The sequence below is a fragment of the Chelon labrosus genome (genome assembly GCF_963514085.1).
Source record: "Chelon labrosus genome assembly, chromosome: 11".
Taxonomy (NCBI): Eukaryota; Metazoa; Chordata; class Actinopteri; order Mugiliformes; family Mugilidae; genus Chelon; species Chelon labrosus.
In genome coordinates this window covers 25,789,243-25,810,259 of record NC_140344.1, presented here as the reverse complement: position 1 = coordinate 25,810,259, position 21,017 = coordinate 25,789,243, and the positions used below count along the sequence as shown (strand labels likewise).

The 21,017-nt window shown below is 43.4% G+C and overlaps 2 protein-coding genes across 2 annotated transcripts in view; both read right to left on the bottom strand.

Annotated features, from left to right (window-relative positions):
* necab2 (N-terminal EF-hand calcium binding protein 2) overlaps positions 1–11,780 on the bottom strand; it is a gene marked incomplete at its 5' end in the record, with an annotated part of 149,523 nt that extends 137,743 nt beyond the window's left edge. Inside the window, 2 exons of the mRNA XM_084555137.1 lie at positions 7,727–7,751; positions 11,454–11,780. Of these exons, the coding sequence (XP_084411263.1) occupies positions 7,727–7,751; positions 11,454–11,780 (352 nt within the window). The remainder of the gene's footprint in view (positions 1–7,726; positions 7,752–11,453) is intronic.
* Positions 11,781–12,783: 1,003 nt separating this feature from the next.
* Positions 12,784–21,017, bottom strand: part of hydin (HYDIN axonemal central pair apparatus protein) — a gene marked incomplete at its 5' end in the record, with an annotated part of 75,245 nt that continues 67,011 nt past the window's right edge. The window contains 14 exons of the mRNA XM_084554863.1: positions 12,784–13,237; positions 13,574–13,855; positions 14,344–14,568; positions 14,667–14,897; positions 14,987–15,137; positions 15,976–16,139; positions 16,240–16,449; positions 17,382–17,604; positions 18,544–18,653; positions 18,903–19,073; positions 19,165–19,317; positions 19,651–19,849; positions 19,937–20,106; positions 20,706–20,927. Coding sequence (XP_084410989.1) covers positions 13,028–13,237; positions 13,574–13,855; positions 14,344–14,568; positions 14,667–14,897; positions 14,987–15,137; positions 15,976–16,139; positions 16,240–16,449; positions 17,382–17,604; positions 18,544–18,653; positions 18,903–19,073; positions 19,165–19,317; positions 19,651–19,849; positions 19,937–20,106; positions 20,706–20,927 — 2,721 coding nt within the window. The 3' untranslated portion in view covers positions 12,784–13,027. The remainder of the gene's footprint in view (positions 13,238–13,573; positions 13,856–14,343; positions 14,569–14,666; positions 14,898–14,986; positions 15,138–15,975; positions 16,140–16,239; positions 16,450–17,381; positions 17,605–18,543; positions 18,654–18,902; positions 19,074–19,164; positions 19,318–19,650; positions 19,850–19,936; positions 20,107–20,705; positions 20,928–21,017) is intronic.

The following is a 21,017-nucleotide window of genomic DNA, read 5'->3' as shown; positions in this document are numbered from 1 at the left end:
AAATGACTAATATCCACCATATACCATCAATTCAGTTTTATCTATAAAGCGTCAATATCAATACAAAACCCGGCCTGAAACCCCCAGAGCAAGCATGTAGGCGACGGTAGCAAGGAAAAACTCCCTTTCAACAGGAAGAAACATTGAGCAGCTTATATGGTGGCACCCATCTGCCTAAGGCCAACCGCGTAGAGGCAGATCACAAAATAAAAATGAGGTAACCTTAAAATAAATGGGGTAAAAATTAACAACGATGTGAGATCATCTGAGCAGGAATCATTAAAAAGTGTTTAAAATAAGGAAGAGAAAAGTAGGATGGTCTACAAATTCACACAGCCACCATTAAGAAGTTTCAAATTTCAGGTCGGTCTGCTGCGGGTTTCCAAAACGAGGCTGAATCTCGTGCATTCAGACAAATTTGAGCTGTGATAGCAGCATTTCCAGAAAGATTCAAGCAGAATTATCACATTTAACCTTTAATGGCATCTTGCGGGATAAAAATGAAATACAATGGGATAAAAGATTGTTATTTCAGTAAGGAAGAGAAAGCTGAGACAGCCTACAGATTGACAAAGTCACCACTAAGAAATTAAAACATGTCCGCCGCAGCTTTCCTGCCTGATTCAAAGGCTGAAGTCAAACACGAGTACGAGCCGCGGCCGCGACAAGACGCCTCCTCAGGTGAGCTGACAGGAGGAGGTGGGGTGAACAGCCGAGACACCAAATCTCCAGACAAAATAACAAACGAAATAATAAAACGTGGAAGTCGTTTTAATTAACATAACTCGTCTTCGTTTGGCCGCGCGGAGCAGAAGCTGCGGCGCCCTCCCCCGTTTGCTTTAAAGCTGTAACATTGTAATTGTGTCTGGTCTTGACAGCCTGGATAAACAAGCCTCCCTAAACTCCGTCTGCTCGCCGTCTTTATGTCAAACACTGTGACGATAATTAGCAGATGGCTGATGAGTCACGAGGCGAGAGACGCGAGGAAATAAAACAGCTTACCCGACAAGAGACGAGAGCGCGGATACAAAGTCCCTGTCACTGGTTGTCTACCCTGACATCATGAAAGGTGAATCAGGTGACACGCCCATGCTTCACCTACACAGGTGTTTTCACTGACATTATCTAATTGTGCCCTTCATTCATTCATTCATTCATTCATTCCTCCTGATGTGACACATATTCACTTACAGTGAGCAGCAGCCAATTGAAACGTTGGACACTTGGAAAGTAGAACGTGCCACAGCCATGAATTCCACTGTGACTGGGACTTTTTAGGTCAGTATTGTGAATAAATTTCACATTCAAACGCTCATTAAAATGGTGGGAAGTAAATGTAGTGCACTATATAGAAAATAGGCCCTCTTTTACGTCGGACATTTGGCGGTGGTACACCTGGTTGTCTACTAATCACAGGGTTGGTGGTTCAATCCCCAGCTCCTCCTGTCTAAAGTGTCCTTAGAGAAGACAGTGAAGCCCAGGTTTCTCTGGATTGGTGGGCGAATGGTGGCTTTCAAATGGAAGTTGTGAGGTTGTGGTTTCGGCATGGGAAGTCGTGTACACAAAATAAGTGGCAACCTTAGCTATAAGCGCCGTGACACGCTAAAAGGACGCTCTGCCATTTTCCGTGTCAGGCCGTGAGAATCCGTGGACCTAGTTTTGGTAGTGTGTCCTGAAGGGGTTGTACAGACGAGTCGACTGGTCTGCTGTGCTTTTAAGCATCATCACGTGACAATAACAACATGGACGCCACCCAGATGCTGGGTGAGGAGACCAGTGGGTCATTGCAGCAACCTAGCAGCGGTTCATCTAGTGTGTGGAAATACACTGAAGATGAAGCCCATACTACCGTGATATATCAGTCCTGAAATACAACAAAAGTACAAGTGCAATGCATCTGAAAAGGTGTCCGCTAACGCTAGCAGAGGAACGGACCAAATCCTCTGGACAGCAGTGAGTTAACAACTTCACCAAACGTCCTGGGGTAACAGAGAGAAGGAGGCTGCACATCAGACCTTAAGCTACACTATCCCATTTTCCAACACACTGTGGAGTACTGTTAAATGCTACTGATGGTGCTGAGGTGCTGCCTGTTTTTATACAGACTATACATATCTGCAGCTCACAGTACGTAGCACATGAGCTGTCTGTTCTCAGCATATGTACTTAGATCAAGAATATAGATTTCATTGTTGCAGGTCATCTTTCATCACATACTAGTTGACTTTAAAAAAAATCAACCAAACGCTAAAAGTGCTTGTCGGATCTTTGCTCGTGTGGAGAAATGAAATTAAGCCATAAGCCAAATGTTTAAAGGCCGCACAGTGGGCTCTTATTGTTTTTCATCTACAGCTAATCTGAACATTTAAAATATTTTCACAAAAACATGATCATCTAGAGTCTCACAGCAAGAAGGTTCTAGGTTTGAATTCATCTGCCGACTGGGACCTTCTGTGTGGAGTTCTATAAGACAGTTTCTTTTCTTCTTAGCTTCATGGCCTCCCAGCTAATAGTAATGAAAACGGACTACTGCCACCTGCTGGTATGAAGAGTCATTTCCAATGCGCCAGCTCTCCTGGCTTGGCTGTAGTCTTTGCGGTGTGTCCAAGTGCAACTTCTTTTGGCCCAGACACTGGCGCCTGAGAACACCGCTGCCGGGCAGGGAATTAAATGGAATTCAGTCGTCACTGAATTCATTATTTACACCTGTGCTTATTATTCTGCGACACACTAAAATGTTTTCTGTAATAAAAGCCCTCACAGCGTTCTCACATAATCCCCTCCATTATTATGCACAACTTAAGCTGAGGTCTAATTAGTCACAATAACTAGAAACACCTGCGTGGGTGTGCAGAGCCTTTCAGTGGAAGCTTTGGTAAAGGTTTGCAGAATGTAAAAAAATAAATAAAAAAATCTGTTAAATGAACAAAAGTATATTGCTTTTGATATGTCACAATTTGGAAAGTCCCACATTAAAGAAGGCTGCATACTGTTGCTGTAACCAGAGAGCTTGTTCTGTGGTGTCTGGCAACACAATGTTGTTAGTGGGGGGTCTTTGAGGGGAGGGGCCTCTGTGGATCGTCCCACAGATACTTGATCAGTTTGGGATCTAGTGAATTTGGAGGCCAGGTCAACACCTTGTGCTGTTCTTCATGTTTTTTTTTCAGTTGTTCCTAAAGTGTTTTTGTGTGTGTGTCTGTGTCAGGCTGCATCCTGCTGGGGATGGCTGCTGCCATCAAGGAGTGTCATTGCTATGGGGTGGGGGTGTCTGGTCTGGTCTAGGTGGGTGCTACATGTCTAAGTAACATCCACACCAATGAATGGCAGGTCCAGAAGTTTCCCAGCAGAACACTGTATTGTCACAAGATGGTCAATGTTATTTACTTCTCAGTGTTCAAGTACAACTTTTTGGTTTAGAGACAGTAGAAGTAGGTTGAAGGCTGGTCATGAAAGACAAAAATGTTGGGTTTGTATTGGCGTTACAGATAAAAATAACAAGAATTAACCTGAGGATTGAACGAGTTTCTTTTTCTGAAGCGCAACTGCAATGCAAACACAACTTAAACACGGGCCATGTTCCCGTTTCATAACATTTTCACTTGCTTTCATTGACGATGTATTCTCAAACTGCAGCGGCCTGATGGACTGTGGCATATTAGAGGTGCAAACAGTGAACGAAGTGCTATCAAATGATGCAACTATTTCAGACACTTATCGGCTCCTGAAGCACTCCACCAGCTGGATAACAATGTCTGTGCGTCAGCCGAGATAATTACAAACAATCACTTTGTGTGCGCAGACTGATGCACTTATGCCTATGTTACTCACTAATATGAGCTCGAGGGCGCGTGCTGCTTCTTGTTTTTGCGGCGGAAAGCACACACATATATAGTCCCTGACTTGCTGTTTCAGCAGCTCGGGGGCAGGAAGGCCGGCCTTGATTTTTACACTATGAATGTAAAGACAGAACGTGGCCAATTAAACCTTAATTACTGCCCCGTTGTCAGATATACACTATATTACCAAAAGTATTCGCTCACCTGCCTTTACTCATTCTATGAACTGAAGTGCCATCCCATTCCTAACTCATAGAATTCAATATGATGTCGGTCCACCTTTTGCAGCTATTACAGCTTCAACTCTTCTGGGAAGACTGTCCACAAGGTTGAGGAGAGTGTTTATAGGAATTTTTGACCATTCTTCCAAAAGCGCATTGGTGAGGTCACACACTGATGTTGGTCGAGAAGGCCTGGCTCTCAGTCTCCGCTCTAATTCATCCCAAAGGTGTTCTATCGGGTTCAGGTCAGGACTCTGTGCAGGCCAGTCAAGTTCATCCACACCAGACTCTGTCATCCACGTCTTTATGGACCTTGCTTTGTGCACTGGTGCACAGTCATGTTGGAAGAGGAAGGGGCCCGCTCCAAACTGTTCCCACAAGGTTGGGAGCATGGAATTGTCCAAAATGTTTTGGTATCCTGAAGCATTCAATGTTCCTTTCACTGGAACTAAGGGGCCAAGCCCAGCTCCTGAAAAACAACCCCATACCATAATTCCTCCTCCACCAAATTTCACAGTTGGCACAATGCAATCTGAAATGTACCGTTCTCCTGGCAACCTCCAAACCCAGACTCGTCCATCAGATTGCCAGATGGTAAAGCGTGATTCATCACTCCAGAGAACGCGTCTCCACTGCTCTAGAGGCCAGTGGCGGCGTGCTTTACACCATTGCATCCGACGCCTTGCATTGCACTTGGTGATGTGTGGCTTGGCTGCAGCTGCTCGGCCATGGAAACCCATTCCATGAAGCTCTCTGCGTACTGTACTTGGGCTAATCTGAAGGTCACATGAAGTTTGTAGCTCTGTAGCAATTGACTGTGCAGAAAGTCGGCGACCTCTTTGCACTATGCGCTTCAGCATCCGCTGACCCCTCTCCGTCACTTTACGTGGCCTACCACTTCGTGGCTGAGTTGCTGTTTTTCCCAAACGCTTCCATTTTGTTATAATAGAGCTGACAGTTGACTGTGGAATATTTAGGAGCGAGGAAATTTCACGACTGGATTTGTTGCACAAGTGGCATCCTATGACAGTTCCACGCTGGAATTCACTGAGCTCCTGAGAGCGGCCCATTCTTTCACAAATGTCTTGTTTCACAGTCTGCATGCCTGAGTGCTTGAATTTATACACCTGGGGCCAGGCCAAGTGATTAGAACACCTGATTCTGATCATTTGAATGGGTGAGCGAATACTTTTGGTAATATAGTGTATGACACCCTCTCTTATTCCCTCGCTCCTCTTCCTCTTCTCTCTCCGCTCTTCCTCTGCTCCTGGCCTCCTCTCTCTTTTAAACTACTTCTGCCACCGCTTGCCTCTCGTTCTGTCAGTCTCTCCCTCCCTGCACCTTCTTTCCTTTTCAACAATTCTCTCCTCTCCCTGTTAGCATCTCCCTTCTCTCTCTCTCTTTCTCTCTCTCTCTCTCTCCCTCGCTCACTCATTAAAACAGTTCCCCGGTCCTCTCCCAGGAGAGAGAAGGAGGAGGAGGAGGGTAAAAATAGCTCTTCTTCAGCTTATGCTCACTGGTTCTTTCTCGCCAGCCTGCGTTCAATACATCAAATAACCACGTTCTCCATAATAACCACCGCTCCTCTATGACTCTGTTTTCAGCGGCGCTGCAGAAAGCTCATCAAAAAAAATAAATAAATAAAAGCACACACTCATAGCTGCCTCTTTACAGACACTTTGCAGGTGTGTGTTTCCAGCCGCAGTGAAGTTGTTCAAACACCCCAAGAGAGGCCGCTATCAGAGCGCCGCACGTAATTCAAGAGCTTGTTTGTGAAGGAGAACGAGCTGCTGATAGGACCTGTCCGCGCTCGGGATGAAATCAGCCCGAAATGAAAATGTTAATGTGTCCTAACTGACGTTCTGTATCAGAGCAGTTGGTAATTAGGTGGCGCAAGCTTTTGGAAATGCCGACAGCTGATGCAACAGTCTGTAGTAAAAGAACAATCCTTCCTAACCCCAGGCAAGATAAGAATGTCATCAGCAGCAATGGCAGTTAAATCATCTGTAAAAACTGTTTATGTTCGCCGGTCTACAGCTTCGGCGGCGCCTGTCAGCTCAGACTGATGACTAAGCAATGAGCGAATAAACCATCACAGTAGTGCACATTAGAGCAAACAGAGATCTTTCCTACAGAAATAAATTTGGGGACTATAGCTGTGCTGAGGAGTAATCAGATTCTCCTCCAAACACACACACACACACACATGCTGGAAGAGCAAATGACCATCTGGCTGCTATGAAAGCAAAGCCTTTTATGCTGTTTCCTCATTAGTTAAAGTCTTTTGTCAACAACGCAATGATAGGATAAAACGGGCCAGGAGGGAGAGGATGAGGGAAGATGCGGGAGGAGAAGACTGGAGATGAGGAGAAAGTGAAAATAGCAGTACTTCTGATGCCAGAGGGTGATAAACAAACTGCTCACTGGCACAGCTACACGGCAATACAAACTTCCCCCTCTAAAAACACTTTAATGTCCCACCACGCTAAAAATACAGTGAACTGCAGCAGCAGCTCAGACAGACGGGGTTTACCGTTCTACTGGTGTACAAAAGGTTTCAGAGACTATAAATCTGACATCTGTATTGAAAAATACGAATAATTCAGGAACAACACTGAGCTAGAAAACAGTCATTCTATACATACCTCTGCTGCCAAGGATGTACAGTCCTCCAAAGGTATTATTTTATAGCTAAGGCTTTCTAACTGTGTTCGAAAGTTCAAAAGCACATGCACAGGGAGCAGCTGTGACACAGTGGGTAGAGCGGGTTGTTCCCGAACCAGAGAGTTACCGGTTTGGTCCCCAGTACATGAAAGTGTAGTGAGGATCAAAGTGTCCTAGAGCAAGACGCTGAGCTTGGCATTGGTGTGTGAACGAATAGAGTACCAAAGAGTACCATTTACCAAGTAGGGGTGCACTATACCTGGGCCATCAAACACATAGTGATACATAGAGTTTTCATTAGAGTGCAGAACTATATGAGAAAATGTTTAATAATGCATTTCTTCTCATGTTCAGTGTTGAGAAAGCTTGTAAAAGTCTTTTAGTCTGTGTTTGTCAATGCAGTTTAAAAAAAAAAGACGTAAAAAGAAAGGGCATTGTCTGATTTGCATTGTGTGTTTTACTTGTGTGAACAAACAAAGATTAACTGTTTTGAGATACTTTCAGTCACATCTGGTATATCATACATGTAATGTCATCTATAAAACAAACAAAAAAGTCCTCTTGGATGGACGTAGTCAGTCTGAGTTTATCAATACTGCACTAAGAATCCTCTAAGCCAGGGGTCTTCAACGTTTTCCAGGCCAAGGACCCCCAAACTGATAGAGACATGGAGCAGGGACCCCCTAGTTATGTATATGTGTATTTAAAGACATTTAAATTTGTGGAAAAAATTGCAGGGGGAATTTAAAAAAAAAATGTCTAATCCACCAAAGCTTTCGCGACCCCCCTGCAGTACCTCCGAGGACCCCCTAGGGGTCGCGGACCCCCTGTTGAAGACCTCTGCTCTAAGCTCAACGGCAACGTAATCCCGTGAAAACATGCTGCTAGATAATATAATATATCTACGAATGTTTTGTAATAGATAGCGTTCGAGAAATACAATAAATGTTTTCATGTCTGCAGGTAGATAAGATCATAATTAAGATAACAAATCGTTTCACTCACCATCTTTGTCAGCTCTTCTGAATATCTGTGAACACAAAGAAGACAATGTGGTTATTATTGTCAGTGAAGGTGTCTGCAGGATATCCTCAGTTCAAAGTTGCTGTTTAGTAACTGTAAAGCCAGTTAAATTAATTTAAAATGTTACTTTTTTTTTAGCAAATATTTTATTAATCAAGAGTAGCTCTGGCGTGTAAATACAGCTGTGTGTCATCTGTATAACAAGACATCGTATTTCTACACTGGAGTGCTGAGTGGAGGCTTTTAAACTCAAAAGAGTAGGGGACCCAGTATTGAACCCTGAGGAACACCACAGCTGATATTTGCAACCAGGACTGATGCTTTCTTGATCTGAGATGAATAATTTAAAGATTTTGATGTGTTTAATAATACTGAGTGATAAAGGGAGTGATAATCTCCTCATATAAAACAGTGACATTGATTTGCAGTTTATTTGCTTACGATAACATTTGTTAGCTTATAACAGATGCAATTTTTGGGGCTCCCAAGCAATACCTCAAGGGTATATTTGTGGTATGAGGTCATTTTTCCTGCAAAACTTTTGTCAAAACCTTAAATTGTAATTAATGTGCCAGTTTAGTTGTCATATTGTATGATCCATTAACATACCCCTAAATTCGGTTTATATGTTTAGTCTAGTACATTAGTATATCCATCAAAAGCTACCAATACCAATATTTAATCTGCTATATTAAAGCTAATGCAGTAGCAAATGGGGTTGCCAATGGATACCGTGAGCTCCACAGTTAATTTACAGCTGAGGTAACAGGTGGTTAAACACTCGAAAGATGCTGATGTTTTAATTAGAAAAGAGGTTTGCAGTAAAAACAAAATGCAGAAGGTGGAGAAACCAGTGATGAAGCTTACCATTCCGTGTTTTAAAGTTTATAAGTGTATAAGAGGATAAAACACACACACAAGGTACAGAATCACTGATCTACAGCCGATTGATGCTTCCTCCCTGTGTGCGTGTGCATCACATTGAGCTCATTTATAGCTTCAGTGAGAGGTTCACTCCCAAAGGGACTGAAAGTGTCAGGTCTGGTACTTTCATCAGTGTTTCAGAGTGTGATATGAATTGTTCCTGCAGAGGGAGGAGACGAGAGCCAGTAAACAGCATGACGATAATGTGGAAGATGCAGAGAAAGACACGGTGAGGGGGATGCAAAGGATGAAATGAGAAGACAGGATGACACATTGAAGTTGTGAGCAACAGAAGCAGCATTTTTAGACATTATTGGAACAAACAGATGAAAGAGAAGTGGATTACAGTGTAGAAGTGCACTTTGCAAAGGGAGTGAAATTCATATTCGTTCCCATTATAATTAACAAACCTGCAGGAGAGCTTTCTGTGCTCTTACTGAAAAATCGTTGCAAGGTTAGTAAAATAAATCCACTCATTAACGGCTAATGTGAATGCCAAAAGTATTTACTCTCTAAAATGTCTAATTTTTCAGATTCTTTTGACTCTCAACGTTGATATTTTCAAACAAAACTTGTTGATTGACAGAAAATGAATCAGCAAAAATGTCTGATTTATTAATTGATTTGTTCCTTTTCCAACCCATACTGCTCGACATTCTACGTTTCCAGGTCCTGAATTGTGAGGAATTATATACTTTATACTTGTCGTATGAGAAGTTAATAATAATTCAACTGGGGATTCATTTATTCCGACATTTAATAGAGGAAAGTCTATCTCAGAATAGTCAGAAATCTCAGGATACTGATTTACACAACCAGAGTTTCACATTAATTATTGCATTTTGCATGTTTTTGTGCGACACAAGTGCATACACCGATCCAGAGATTCTTGCACCACAAGCTTATGGCTTGTAAAACTATAAATAAGTGGTGCATTCACGCGGTGACTGCAGCCATCTGAACAGGCCAAAGTGAAAATCATTAACTGCTGAGACGAGCTGCGTTCCAAATGACAAGCTGTTCTGCATTGTTCTGCTTTCCGGCTGCACCCTGGGGTGCACTCAACTCCGCAGAAAAGAGCCGGCTCTGGAGCTGCTGGAGATAGACAAGCTTGAAGAGGAGGGAAAGTGTTGCTGTGAAGAGGCGGTGTGTGTGTGTGTGTGTGTGTGTTTCTGTAAGGAGTTGTAACAGAAACACAGAGTGAGAAGAAAATGAGAGACAGCAGAAGAGAGAAAAGATTCAACAAACTGGAGACAGAAGACAGAGACAGAGGGAGGGAGAGTGCTGCATCCATCTCTTAACCTTATTAAGGTTGTTTCTGGGGAGAGTGGAGAAGGATATGGAGGAAATGAAGAGAGGAGGGAAGGGAAGGAGGGGGAGTGGACAAAGGATGAAAGGAGTTTAAAGAACAGCGAGCAAGGTGCATCTGGGTTAAGATGAAGGAGAAGACAGGAACAGTGAACGAGGAGAAAAGAAAGCAGGCGGAGGGTCTAATGAGGAAAACACAGCCTTAGGGCACAAGCACACACACGGCAATCACTCCAACCCCTTTGGAGTAGACTTCCTCGTCATGATAATAACGCCAGGGGCCAATAATATTGGGAAATGGTGAAATTATTAACATTTGAAAGAACAAGGCGTTGGAGAGAAAATGCCAGAATGACTTCACGGCTGGTGTCGGAAGGCACGGCTTGCACTTTTCATCAGTGTGAATATAGCAGACAGCTTAGTGCCGTGCACCAGAAAAGCAATCTCTCCTCCTCTGATCAAACATCTAAGACGCAAACAGTTCAGGCGGAGAGGTTTTTCTTTTACTGAAATGCAACATTATCATAGCCTCTGCCTGAGTGGACTGTCTCCTGTTCAATGAGGTGAAGGAAATTAGGCTACACACCCTCTACACCGCCACACAGAAAGAATTAGTTTACTAGGGTACTAGGATGTATTGGCCCTCTGGTCTTGATCATAATTATTATTTTTAATGGAACCCCTTCTTTATCAACCTATCAATCTTTTTAGATTTTGCTCGGGGTCTGCAGTCCGTGAACTACTTTCTCTTTTTTTTTTTTTTTTTTTTTGTTTCTACCCCAATTGAAGCTGCAACAGCAGATCTCCAGGGGAAACATCTGGTTCCTTCCATGATTAAAAAAAAAAAAAAAAGTATTGATGAGCTGACCTAAATCAACAGTGAGCTGCCTAAGTGCTAATCCAGTGTGCAGGAAGGCTGTGTGCATGATAAAACCTCCATTGCGCTTGGATAGGAAAGACTCGTCTGTGGCTCTAACGCAGGGATCGATAACGATACGGTAGTAAGACATTTTCATTAATAATTAAAGAGCTGTGATAAAACTGGCTCTAGTTTATCCACTGTGCGTCGGACTTTATTTGGACTGACTGAAAAATGAAAAAAAAAATGAAAAAAACATCTGTTTCTGTTTTACTGATACGGTGGGGAAGTTTACACGCGGAGCCGAGGGAATAGTGGACAATAAGATGCCGTGAAAGTATACGCTGAATATTTGGATGAGCAAGGAGAACGGTGGACATGCAGAATGAGAGTCCAAGCACCGGACACACACACACAGGTGTTTAACTAAAGTGTCAGTTAACTCAGGAAATTCGCTGCCTACTCTGCAAACCTCCAGCTGCCAGCTTCACCAGTTATTTGCCTCTGTGCGTAAGTGCGCACTGCACCGGTCCGTGCGCACTGCTCACTGGACGTCTTCATCCCGCACACCCACCCGCCCCACCTGCCAGGCTGACTGGTGCCTCTCTCCATACTCACATCCAGGATAACGGAGATGCCTCTCCGCGGTTCCGGCGCGAAGAACTGCTCCTGAGCCACGGCCACCTCCTCCTTGCTGGAGGCGTACTCCCGGCTGGAGATGTTCTTGTTGTCGCTCATTTTGGTGACGATCCAGCGGACGAGCCCGTCGATTCCACCGGGCTGGGCGCCGCTGTTTCCGGACTGCGCTGCCGTCGCGGGCTCGCTGTCCTGACCGGCTACGGGTTTCGGCTGCTCGCGGCTTTCTTGGGCTCGAAGTTTGGCTTGTTCTTTGTTGAGCAGTTTGTGGACTCCGTCCCTACAGTAGCGCGCTGCCTGCTCACACATCCTTTTGCTGCGGAGCGCTCATGCTGCGCTCTATGGGGGAGAGAGAGAGAGAGAGAGGCCCCCACCTCCCCTCTTACATCACAGCATCCACCCCAAAACACACCCACCCATCCTACACATCCAGCCCAGATATTATCAAGTTTTCCAGTTTTCAAAGGGAAATTGGTCACATCTTCTGACAGGGACTAATATTTTTTTTTAAAGTTTGGAGACTTACAGAGACTTAATCACACTTACACTCACACTAGAATAATTTATATCTTATATAGTATCATTACAATACAATCATCTTATATTTACATGTACTGGAATGTGTTGTCTTGAGTTAGTGTACTCTTTATAGGATTTGTTGTTATTTAAACTCATATAGAATCCATTCATGTACTAATATAAACCTACGTGGGATGAAGTAACACCAGTCTTCTTCCAAAAGCAAGCTGACTTGTTAAACAAGGGATTACATCCACTCTGCTTTCTAATGTGAACAGAGACAATTCTGCATTTTCCTCACCTTCCTTCAAACAGCCACAGCAGGAGGCGTGAGCCACCGGGCTTGTGTGGTTTGCTGCGTCCCAAAGGGAGGATCAGAGGACTTTTCTCACAGAGTCAAAGGAGTGTCTCTCAGACTGTCACTCCAGCTGCTCATTAGAGGTTCGTGTGTATGGGTGTGTTTGTGTGTGTGTGTGTGTGATGTGACAGATCTAACCTTTGGTAATGAGCGACTCCCTCAGCTCTGCCCTTTCCGCCGGGTACCTAGTCTTTCCTGCAATGTGCAGTGTGTCTAACAGCGCACAGGGTGGTTTGGACAAATTAACTCCTGGTGGAAAGTTGACACTTTAACACACGGGTTGTCGGGACGGCCGGAAGGCAGTGAAGTCAGGTGAATTATGCATCTTGCCCCATCGCCGGAGCACTAGACTGGGTCAAATCACTTGACATGATTGCCCCCATGTGGAAATGAGTGTGCAATGACATTTTTTTTATTATCATTTGAAGGGTTTATTCAGTTAATTATTAAATATTTCAAAAAACACATTGGTGACAGGTATTAGATATTTAAAGCACAGAAATAAACACGAGGCTATCCTGGCCTGTATTTTTGGCATTCACATTGGAAATAAATAATCTGTCAACACATGCAACTAATTAAAATAAAGTCATGTAGTAGAGGTTTTAACTTAAATTCATGCCTGTGAGAACTTATCTTGGAGTGTGTGTGTGTGTGTTGTCCTTTTCTATATGTGTCTCTAAGATGACTCAGGGCGGTAGCCCTTCAGGTAATAAATCCATGAGGAGGGCTTGCTCTGGCCCTCGGATCGCTGGCTAGAGATGGTCAACTTGCCAAACCACGGCCCAGGAGAGCCTCCTGGAGGAGTTTCAAAAGACACCAAGATGTTCTGGCTCTTCTTGGAGAGGATGCTTTCAACACCTTTGACGGTAAAGCTGGGGTTGTCAACCTAGGAGCAGTATAAATAAGGCTCACATTAATAACATATATAATGTGAAGTGAAGCAAATGACTTTGAGCATTTTATATATGTTATATATATATATATACATAAGAATATAAAAGCCAGAATGCACCACTCAAAGTGTTCTAGGCTAAATTTAAATCAGCTTGCCTCACGCTAGCTGGCAGTGCACCAACTGTGCATACTTGAACATTTTCTAATTCTTTCTCTTTTTAAATGGATGACCAGTCTGTTTAGTGTTGTGGATTACAATGTCGTTATTCTCCCCCAACATACTCTAACACTTGTTCCACTCCTTTATCTGGTTCTGCAGGATGTTTACCTGGAAAGAGAAAGCAGTGGTTTGCGGGAACACGTTCTTGAAGGGGATAGTGATGTTGCGACCGGCCTTGATGCTGAACGGGCCCTGAGCTTTCGGGGGGAGGCTGACCCCGTGTAAAGGAAAGATGTATTCGCCGCCAATTCCAGAGGACAGGCTGAGCTGGCCTCTGACCTGCCCCAGCTGATGGGGCTCGAAGCACACCTCCACGCTGACCTCTGACCCCGCCTGGAAACCCGGAGAGGCACTGACACTCCTGTCCACGGTGAAGTCTGGGCAATCAATCTGCAGGAGAGAGATAATGTCAGGGCATCATGTGACGGCACGGAAATCACTCTGGTTACTTATTGTTTTTTGCTTTGTGGATGAATAGTTCACACATGTGCTGTTGCTGGTGGGCTCGAACTTTTCATTACTTTCACTTTCTCTCCAAATTAAAAGACATCCTGTTAAAGAAACCAAACGTCGACATCCGACAGCAACTTGTAGTTCATACAAGAATTCTTCACGACTGAAAACAATCATTTAAAGTAAACCGAATAATCTTGCTCATAAGTTCGTTAGCTGCCTCCTGAACATCTGCAGTTAAACTGATATCAGAGGGTTTTATGTTTCACGAGAGTGAACGATGAGGAAACTAAATTAGAAGCATATTCTCCATTTATAGATGCATTTATAAGTTATAAAGATACCGGAAATGATTTCTGTGATGAATGGTGACAGTGCCCATGGATATAATGCACAGGCGCCTACAGTAAATTATATTTTCTTACCTTACAGGAGTATTCAGTTTTGTAGCGGGAGTAGTTGGTGAACCTAACAAGGACGGTGTGGCTGCTGCCCAGCGAAGCGTTGAAGCAGACGGTTTTCTCCGGCGGTGGGGGCAGAGCTCTGAGCAGAAGGTCGTAGTGGAAGTAGCCCAGATCGTTACTGAACAGCGTCAGCCGTGCTGTAGACTCGCCTGCTCGCAGGGGCTGGTACTCGAAGCTCATAACACCCTGCAGAGAAGCCACACACACAAAAGAAACACTGTCCGTTTGAGTCTGTCTGTGGACACAGAGCGGTTTAATGTGATAGAAGACCGGAGTTCACTCACCTTGGATTGTCCTGGCACAGTGTGCTGAGGCGGGGCACTGATTTCCGGGCATTTACACTCAGTGGTGAGGCAGGTCAATGTGGTCAGGGGGTTCTCCACTTCTATAGTGCCCGAGACCATGCGGCGGACAGCAGTCTCCAACTCGATGGTGGATAGGACTCCTGGAGATGTGGCTCTGAACGTAATGAGGTAGAACAAGTACTCACCTGTCACCTCATTACGGAACGTCACCTGGGGTAAAGGGTTGAAGGGTGACGTGACGACAGGGCTCAGAAATGTACACAGTCCATATACAGTCTCAGAAAAGTGCGTGAGCAAACCTTAGTGTTATACTGCCCCTCTCTGTATGTAAAGAAAGACATCTTGTAGTCCCTCTTGGAGAGAGCGGGGACATCGATGTATTCGAGACCACTGAGGGAAACTGTAGCATCTGGTTTTTCCGGCTTCATTGTCTCGATGAGCACGCGGAACCTGAGTGAACAGAAACACTTATGACTCTGTTATATCACATAATTCACCAGGAACTAGACTGCACCATGTTGGGACAGCAGGATTACTTCTGCTAAACTAATAGTGATAGATGTGGTAGAGGTTGTGTATATATTTATCACTGGGTTCTGCAGGTATCCTTGGTTTTAATGAGGTTAATAGAGAATCTCAGCCAAGCAGCTGCCTCCAGGGATGAACTGTGGAGCCAAGAGTTAACTCTCAAAAACTGCATTTCCTTAAATCCTTAAATGTCCACTTGGGGGCTGGCTTCTGAAGTGACTCGAACCCCATAGACCATCATGTTAAAATGTCCGAATTTATAGCAGAAATATTCATGTTTACAACCTGGTACAAAAATGTTTTCGGTCTCCTTTGCTACTTTGCTGACCCGATCATTTACATTATATCGAGGTTTAGAAATATACATTTACAGTTAAGGCCGGAGCTGCTTTGAGTAACAGGTGGGTGCTGTCTCAGACGCCACCTCTAAGCTGTACCGAGCTCCATGTCTTTGCCCATTTTCGAATTAGTTCCGAGTTGGACTGCAGACAGACGCAGTTAGCAATTAATCGGTGAAGTATTTGTCCTCAGGAGTTGGCAGATAATACAACTAAACCAAAAAGAAATGAGTGAATATTGGATTTTCATTCAGTGGGTTGCCAGAAACACAAATAAACGCTAACGGTGCACTTTAACTGCTGGATGTGTACATCAGCAAAGGTAAAGCTACCAGGAAGTGGTTCACAGATTCCTGCAGGGATAAAAACATCATCACATGTCACACTGGCTATATAATGGAACGACATTTTGTGCGTTTTACCGCTGTTGCCTAGAGAGCCAGTTGTGCACAGGGAGCAGCTCGGAGTGGTGAGTTTTGGCTGGCAGGTCGCGAACTATGGCGTCCTCTGCCTTGGGAGGATCAGCGGTTCCCAGCAGGGAGTACAGCATGCCTGTCCCATCAGGGAAGGAGAGGAAGACTGATCCCTGGGGAAGTAAGAGGTACAAATATTAAGTATCTGTAATACTTTTTATATACAGAAGTGATGAGGAATAAATAATTGTTTGAATGTTTCTGCTCCTTTACCAGGTGTTTCTTTCCATCAGCAGTCATGGTCAGTGGTCGATAAGTGATCTCATACATCTTGTTCTGGTTTGGTTCAAGGGTAACGAAGAGGGCAGCGCTCCACTGCTGGCCCTCGATGACCGGTCTGATGCTGCAACGCTCGTTTGTGGGGTTGAGGACAGAAAGGCTCTGAGTGTGAGAGCTTCGCACCGGACAAACAAAATGTACCGCCTGCAGACAGAAAGACGGCGGAAGGAAGGACGATTATACAGTAGATAATAAAAAGACACCTACGTAACACGTTATTAGATAAACTTATCACGGTAAATGTTGTTGAAGATAAACATGTTGTATTGCAGGGTTTTAATCTCTGAGGCACAAACAGCTTTTTTACGATAAAATGATTAGCTAATGTCTTCAGCTTGTCCTTAATTCAGTCTAGCGCCACTAAAGCCTCAGGGCTACTCAGCTAAATGAAACGAATCAAAGTTTTTACACATCTTTAAATCTGTCAGCAACTGTTGAGCCAAATCAATGTGTCTGAATCTCTCTGATGCCGACCTTTAACCGATGAGAAGCGACAACGCTGACAGGGAAGCTCTCAGAAAACCCTGAAAATCCAAATAATTCATTTTCGTTTTTGTTTTTTAAGTTGAAAAACCTTTTAGTTGCAATATCCTTTTATGTGTATATAACGTATGTATGTGTATATATAAACTGCAGAACAATAGTGTGGTGTTTTATTGATGTCCTCATGAAATAGATGAGCAGACAAATCACCAATTCTGGGAGTCTCTAGTCTGAGGAAGTATACTGGTTTGGATTAAACCCAGGTCTTTTGTTGGAAGAGGCTTTTTATGGCCATAGCTGCCATTGGCGCTTTGGCAAAAAGCATTAAAAGATAAAAATGCACTCTCTCTGATGCTATTTTTATGTGCGTATTAATAATGATAATAAAAATCTAACCACAGTGATGCACCTTAAATAAATGGCATCTTCTCTCACCAGGAAACTATGTAAGTCACCCACACACTGTACACAGAGTGAGCATGATGAATCAATACTCTTACTGCCTTAAATTCCAGTCATCGGCATCAGATAACAACCACCAAGTGAGGAAATGTCTTCACTGTATATGTGCATAAAAGGTGCTTCGGTCTGACCTCTTTGTTAGTGGAGGCTGCGATGCAGGAGCCAGTGACAGTGAGCGTAACAGGTGAGGAGAAGCCCTCGACAGAGCAGGACAGGTTCTCATATCTTGTGTCATTACTCAGCTCCACGGGGGCGAAAGTCAGTTCAAAGGGAACCTCCATGCCTGGGCAGATGTAACCTTTAGCCGGAGCGATGGACAGCACCGCAGGAAAACTCTCTGTTTTCCAATGGAACCTGGTAATAACAGTAAAAAAAAAAAAATAAAGGTCTAGGATAGATGCCTCGTCAATCTGTCTGCAACACACGTAAGTCATTTCAAGGTTGTGCATCGCCTTCACTAGTCTTCCCTAACATGGACCCTTCGTGTGATCGATGCAGGCAAGCACCGGCCTTCGCACATGTTCTGGTTTTGTCCAGAGCTAAGCACCTTCTGTCTGTTAATATTTATTTAAAACCATATCAGGCCTCTTGAGAGTACCCATGGAGCAATCAGCTCTTACGGCAATATTTGGAGTAGCTCTGTAAGATACAGTGAGATGACTTATATTGTTTAATTGGAAAGAAAAAAATCTCTTAAACTGTGGCTTAAAGATTGTGTGCACCATTTAACATTGGAGCTAAAGTGCTAGTAGAGATTTTATGCTGTATATCAATCATATCTATTCTGGAAAATATGAATGCCACTGACTGACTGACTGACTGACTGACTGACTGGATAGACAGATAGATAGATAGATAGATAGAGAGATAGATAGATACTATACAAATCTATAATGATAGAGAATGTATATACAAAATATTTACAGGAAAAATCAAATTATATATTAAAAAAAACATTAAATTCCATTGAAATTAAAGAATTCACTAACCTAAAACTTTGTGGCATTGACCTCACGTTACGTATAGTTTGTCATTTACACATTTTTCTTTAAAATGAATATCAATCATGGAAGTGCCTGTGACCTAATTGTTTCTGGTGACTCAACAGTACAGTAACATTACTGTGGGGGATACGTTGCGTTCATGTAATCACATTAGTGAATACTGATCACATACCTTTCAACAAAGACAGCAATTTAACCTGAATATGTGAAGGACGCTCAGACCACGTGTCATTACTCCAGCATCAGGACGTCTCTACAAGATTATATATTCTGTAGCATCTATGCTCACCTAGCGCCGATGTCACCAGTGTTCATCATGATAATCTTCTTCTTGGTCTGGCAGCGCTGTACCACAGCCCCAAAGGACAGGTAGTCCTGATCCAGCTGGACCTCCACACCCTGACAGTTTAAAATAGGGGGAAAAAAACATTGTTTTATCTTAGATGTGGAGTTAACAGAAGATATTCCTGTTACAAGATGATAAGAGCCAGCTAACCCAATACAAAGAAGTTGTATAAAACTGACAACAATGAAATTTCTATCTGAAAAATAGTAATTAGTACACTGGTAAAGAATTCAGTGTTTGTCAGAGCATGCAAAGACGTTCATTATTTGCCTTTTAATGTGACTTTAGTCAGAACACTGTACCTGGCAGCAGCCTTGGATGGTCAGCAGGGGGTGTAACAGGCCTGAAAACTCCGCCTGGAGCTCAGCGGTGAAGGGAGCGATGAGCTGACGAGGTGAGAACTGGATCTCAACATTACACGATCCCCCGCTTGATTTCAGTTTCAGCTCGCCTGTCGGAGTGAAGGACAGATCCTGGAGGAGAGGGTGATATGAAGAGTTGCTTGACTATATATTGACTATTGTTTATCATTGTGTGTATATGTGTGTGTGTGTGTTTCCCTACCTTTGGGTCCAGGGGTGTGTTTGCGTTGAGCATCAGGGTGAAAGAAAGGTCTAAACTGCTGCGGTTGACAAGAACCACCTGTTTTTTCACCTTCTGACCCAACGTCAGACATCCCAGCTTCACCTTCCTCTGCCGTGGATCCTCCACTTCCAGCTGAGACAGAACGAAATGTGATCGGGATAATGACATTTAACAGAACAATAAAATTTAGTCAGATTATAATCAAATGGATTGGGTCAGTGAAATCTAATTTCTTTCTACAGGACAAAGGTTGTTGAAGATGTAATTTTACTTTTGAGGTAATGATGCCAAAAGTAAAAATATATGTCTAGATTCAAAAGATTGTAGTGTTTCCAAACAAGCCCTAGCAGTTGCTAATCCAGTTTGGAGTCTCTAATCAGTAGATCAGTATCCCATCTTTAGTAAAAAGAGAAAGCAGTATTCAAAACATAAATGTTAACTACAGCACACACTCTTCTCTCTTACCTTAATCTCGACGCCTTGGCCCAGTACATCAACCTGTTTTGTCACACAGCTGTTTAAGATGAAGGCGAGCTTTTCATGGTATCGACGAGCCTCGCGAGGATAGAAGGTGATTGGTACCTCCGTCACAGCACCAGGGGACAAAACCCCTGGTTGGAAGTCCATCTCCAGGAAAGTGGTGTTCTTGAACTGGCACTGGACGCTGAGGAGAGTGAGTTTTAGACTCGTTTACACCTGAAACTCTTGTATTCTGAATAAAACAAGGATATTCCTTTACGTTCACACACACCTGATGTCCCTTTTGCCTCTGTTGCTTATCACTAGGGTCTGGGATGGCGGCAGCATGCCGGGACAGCACAGGAAGCACTTGCCAAAGTTGAACTTGGTGAAGGAGAATTCGAGGCTCGGCGCTACAGCACTGCCTTTAATGTCAAAGGTAAATGTTGGCCCATGCTTCACCTAATGAGATGAACCAAGAGAAAGAGGAGTCAAAGTAAGAAGGAATCGGTAATTTAAAGTATTGCTTAGAATTATGCCTGATCATTATTGATGAGGTATTTTGAAAAATAATAGCAACTGCAAATAGAAAGTGACAGCATAGCTCCAGGTCTCTTTAATGATTTAGAGAGAGCTCCATCAAGTTATGGTAATGACACCGAAGATTATCAGATAAAGTTTAAGATGTCTCTCGTTTGTATTTTCTTTTCATAAATGCGCTGTAGTCTTCAAAGATGAAAAAGTAAAAGCGGAGTTTAATAAAACTTTGTATTTGTGTGTGCAGATGAAATGATCATCAAGTACAGTCGTTAAAGTTTTACTAAGCTACACGTTGTCAGCCAGCGGAGTAATTTTCAGTAGATTTTACAGAATGCAGAAAGAGGAGGATGAATTAATGGAAGGCCTGTGTCACTGTTTACAAATTATTCATGGCTATACATTAAGCAGATCTCAGCTCGACAGTGATCAACTACCGCCGTGAACTTTTGTTTTGGACTAAAAAGCCAAGCCGATCCTTTAAAGCAATTACTCATCTATAAATACCCATACTAGGATTGTACCTTGATATTCAATAGGACGTCCTGGAGGTTGCAAATGCTCCGGGGACAGAAGAACAGTGATGCCTGCAGCTGCTGCCCGACCTCAACAGCAGCCTTTTGTGGTTTTGCCTCTAAATGTTGCAGCAGCTCTCTGGGACCTGTTATGTCAAAGTCCACTTCCAGGATGAATCTTGCCAGATTGGACACCAGGAAGTTGAAGGTGGATTGCTCTGAAATCCCCACCTATAAACAGCACGCACACAGACAAAAATAAAAAGGCTTACTACGTAGTTCACATATTAAAGGGGTGATGTATATGATGTGAAAGCATCC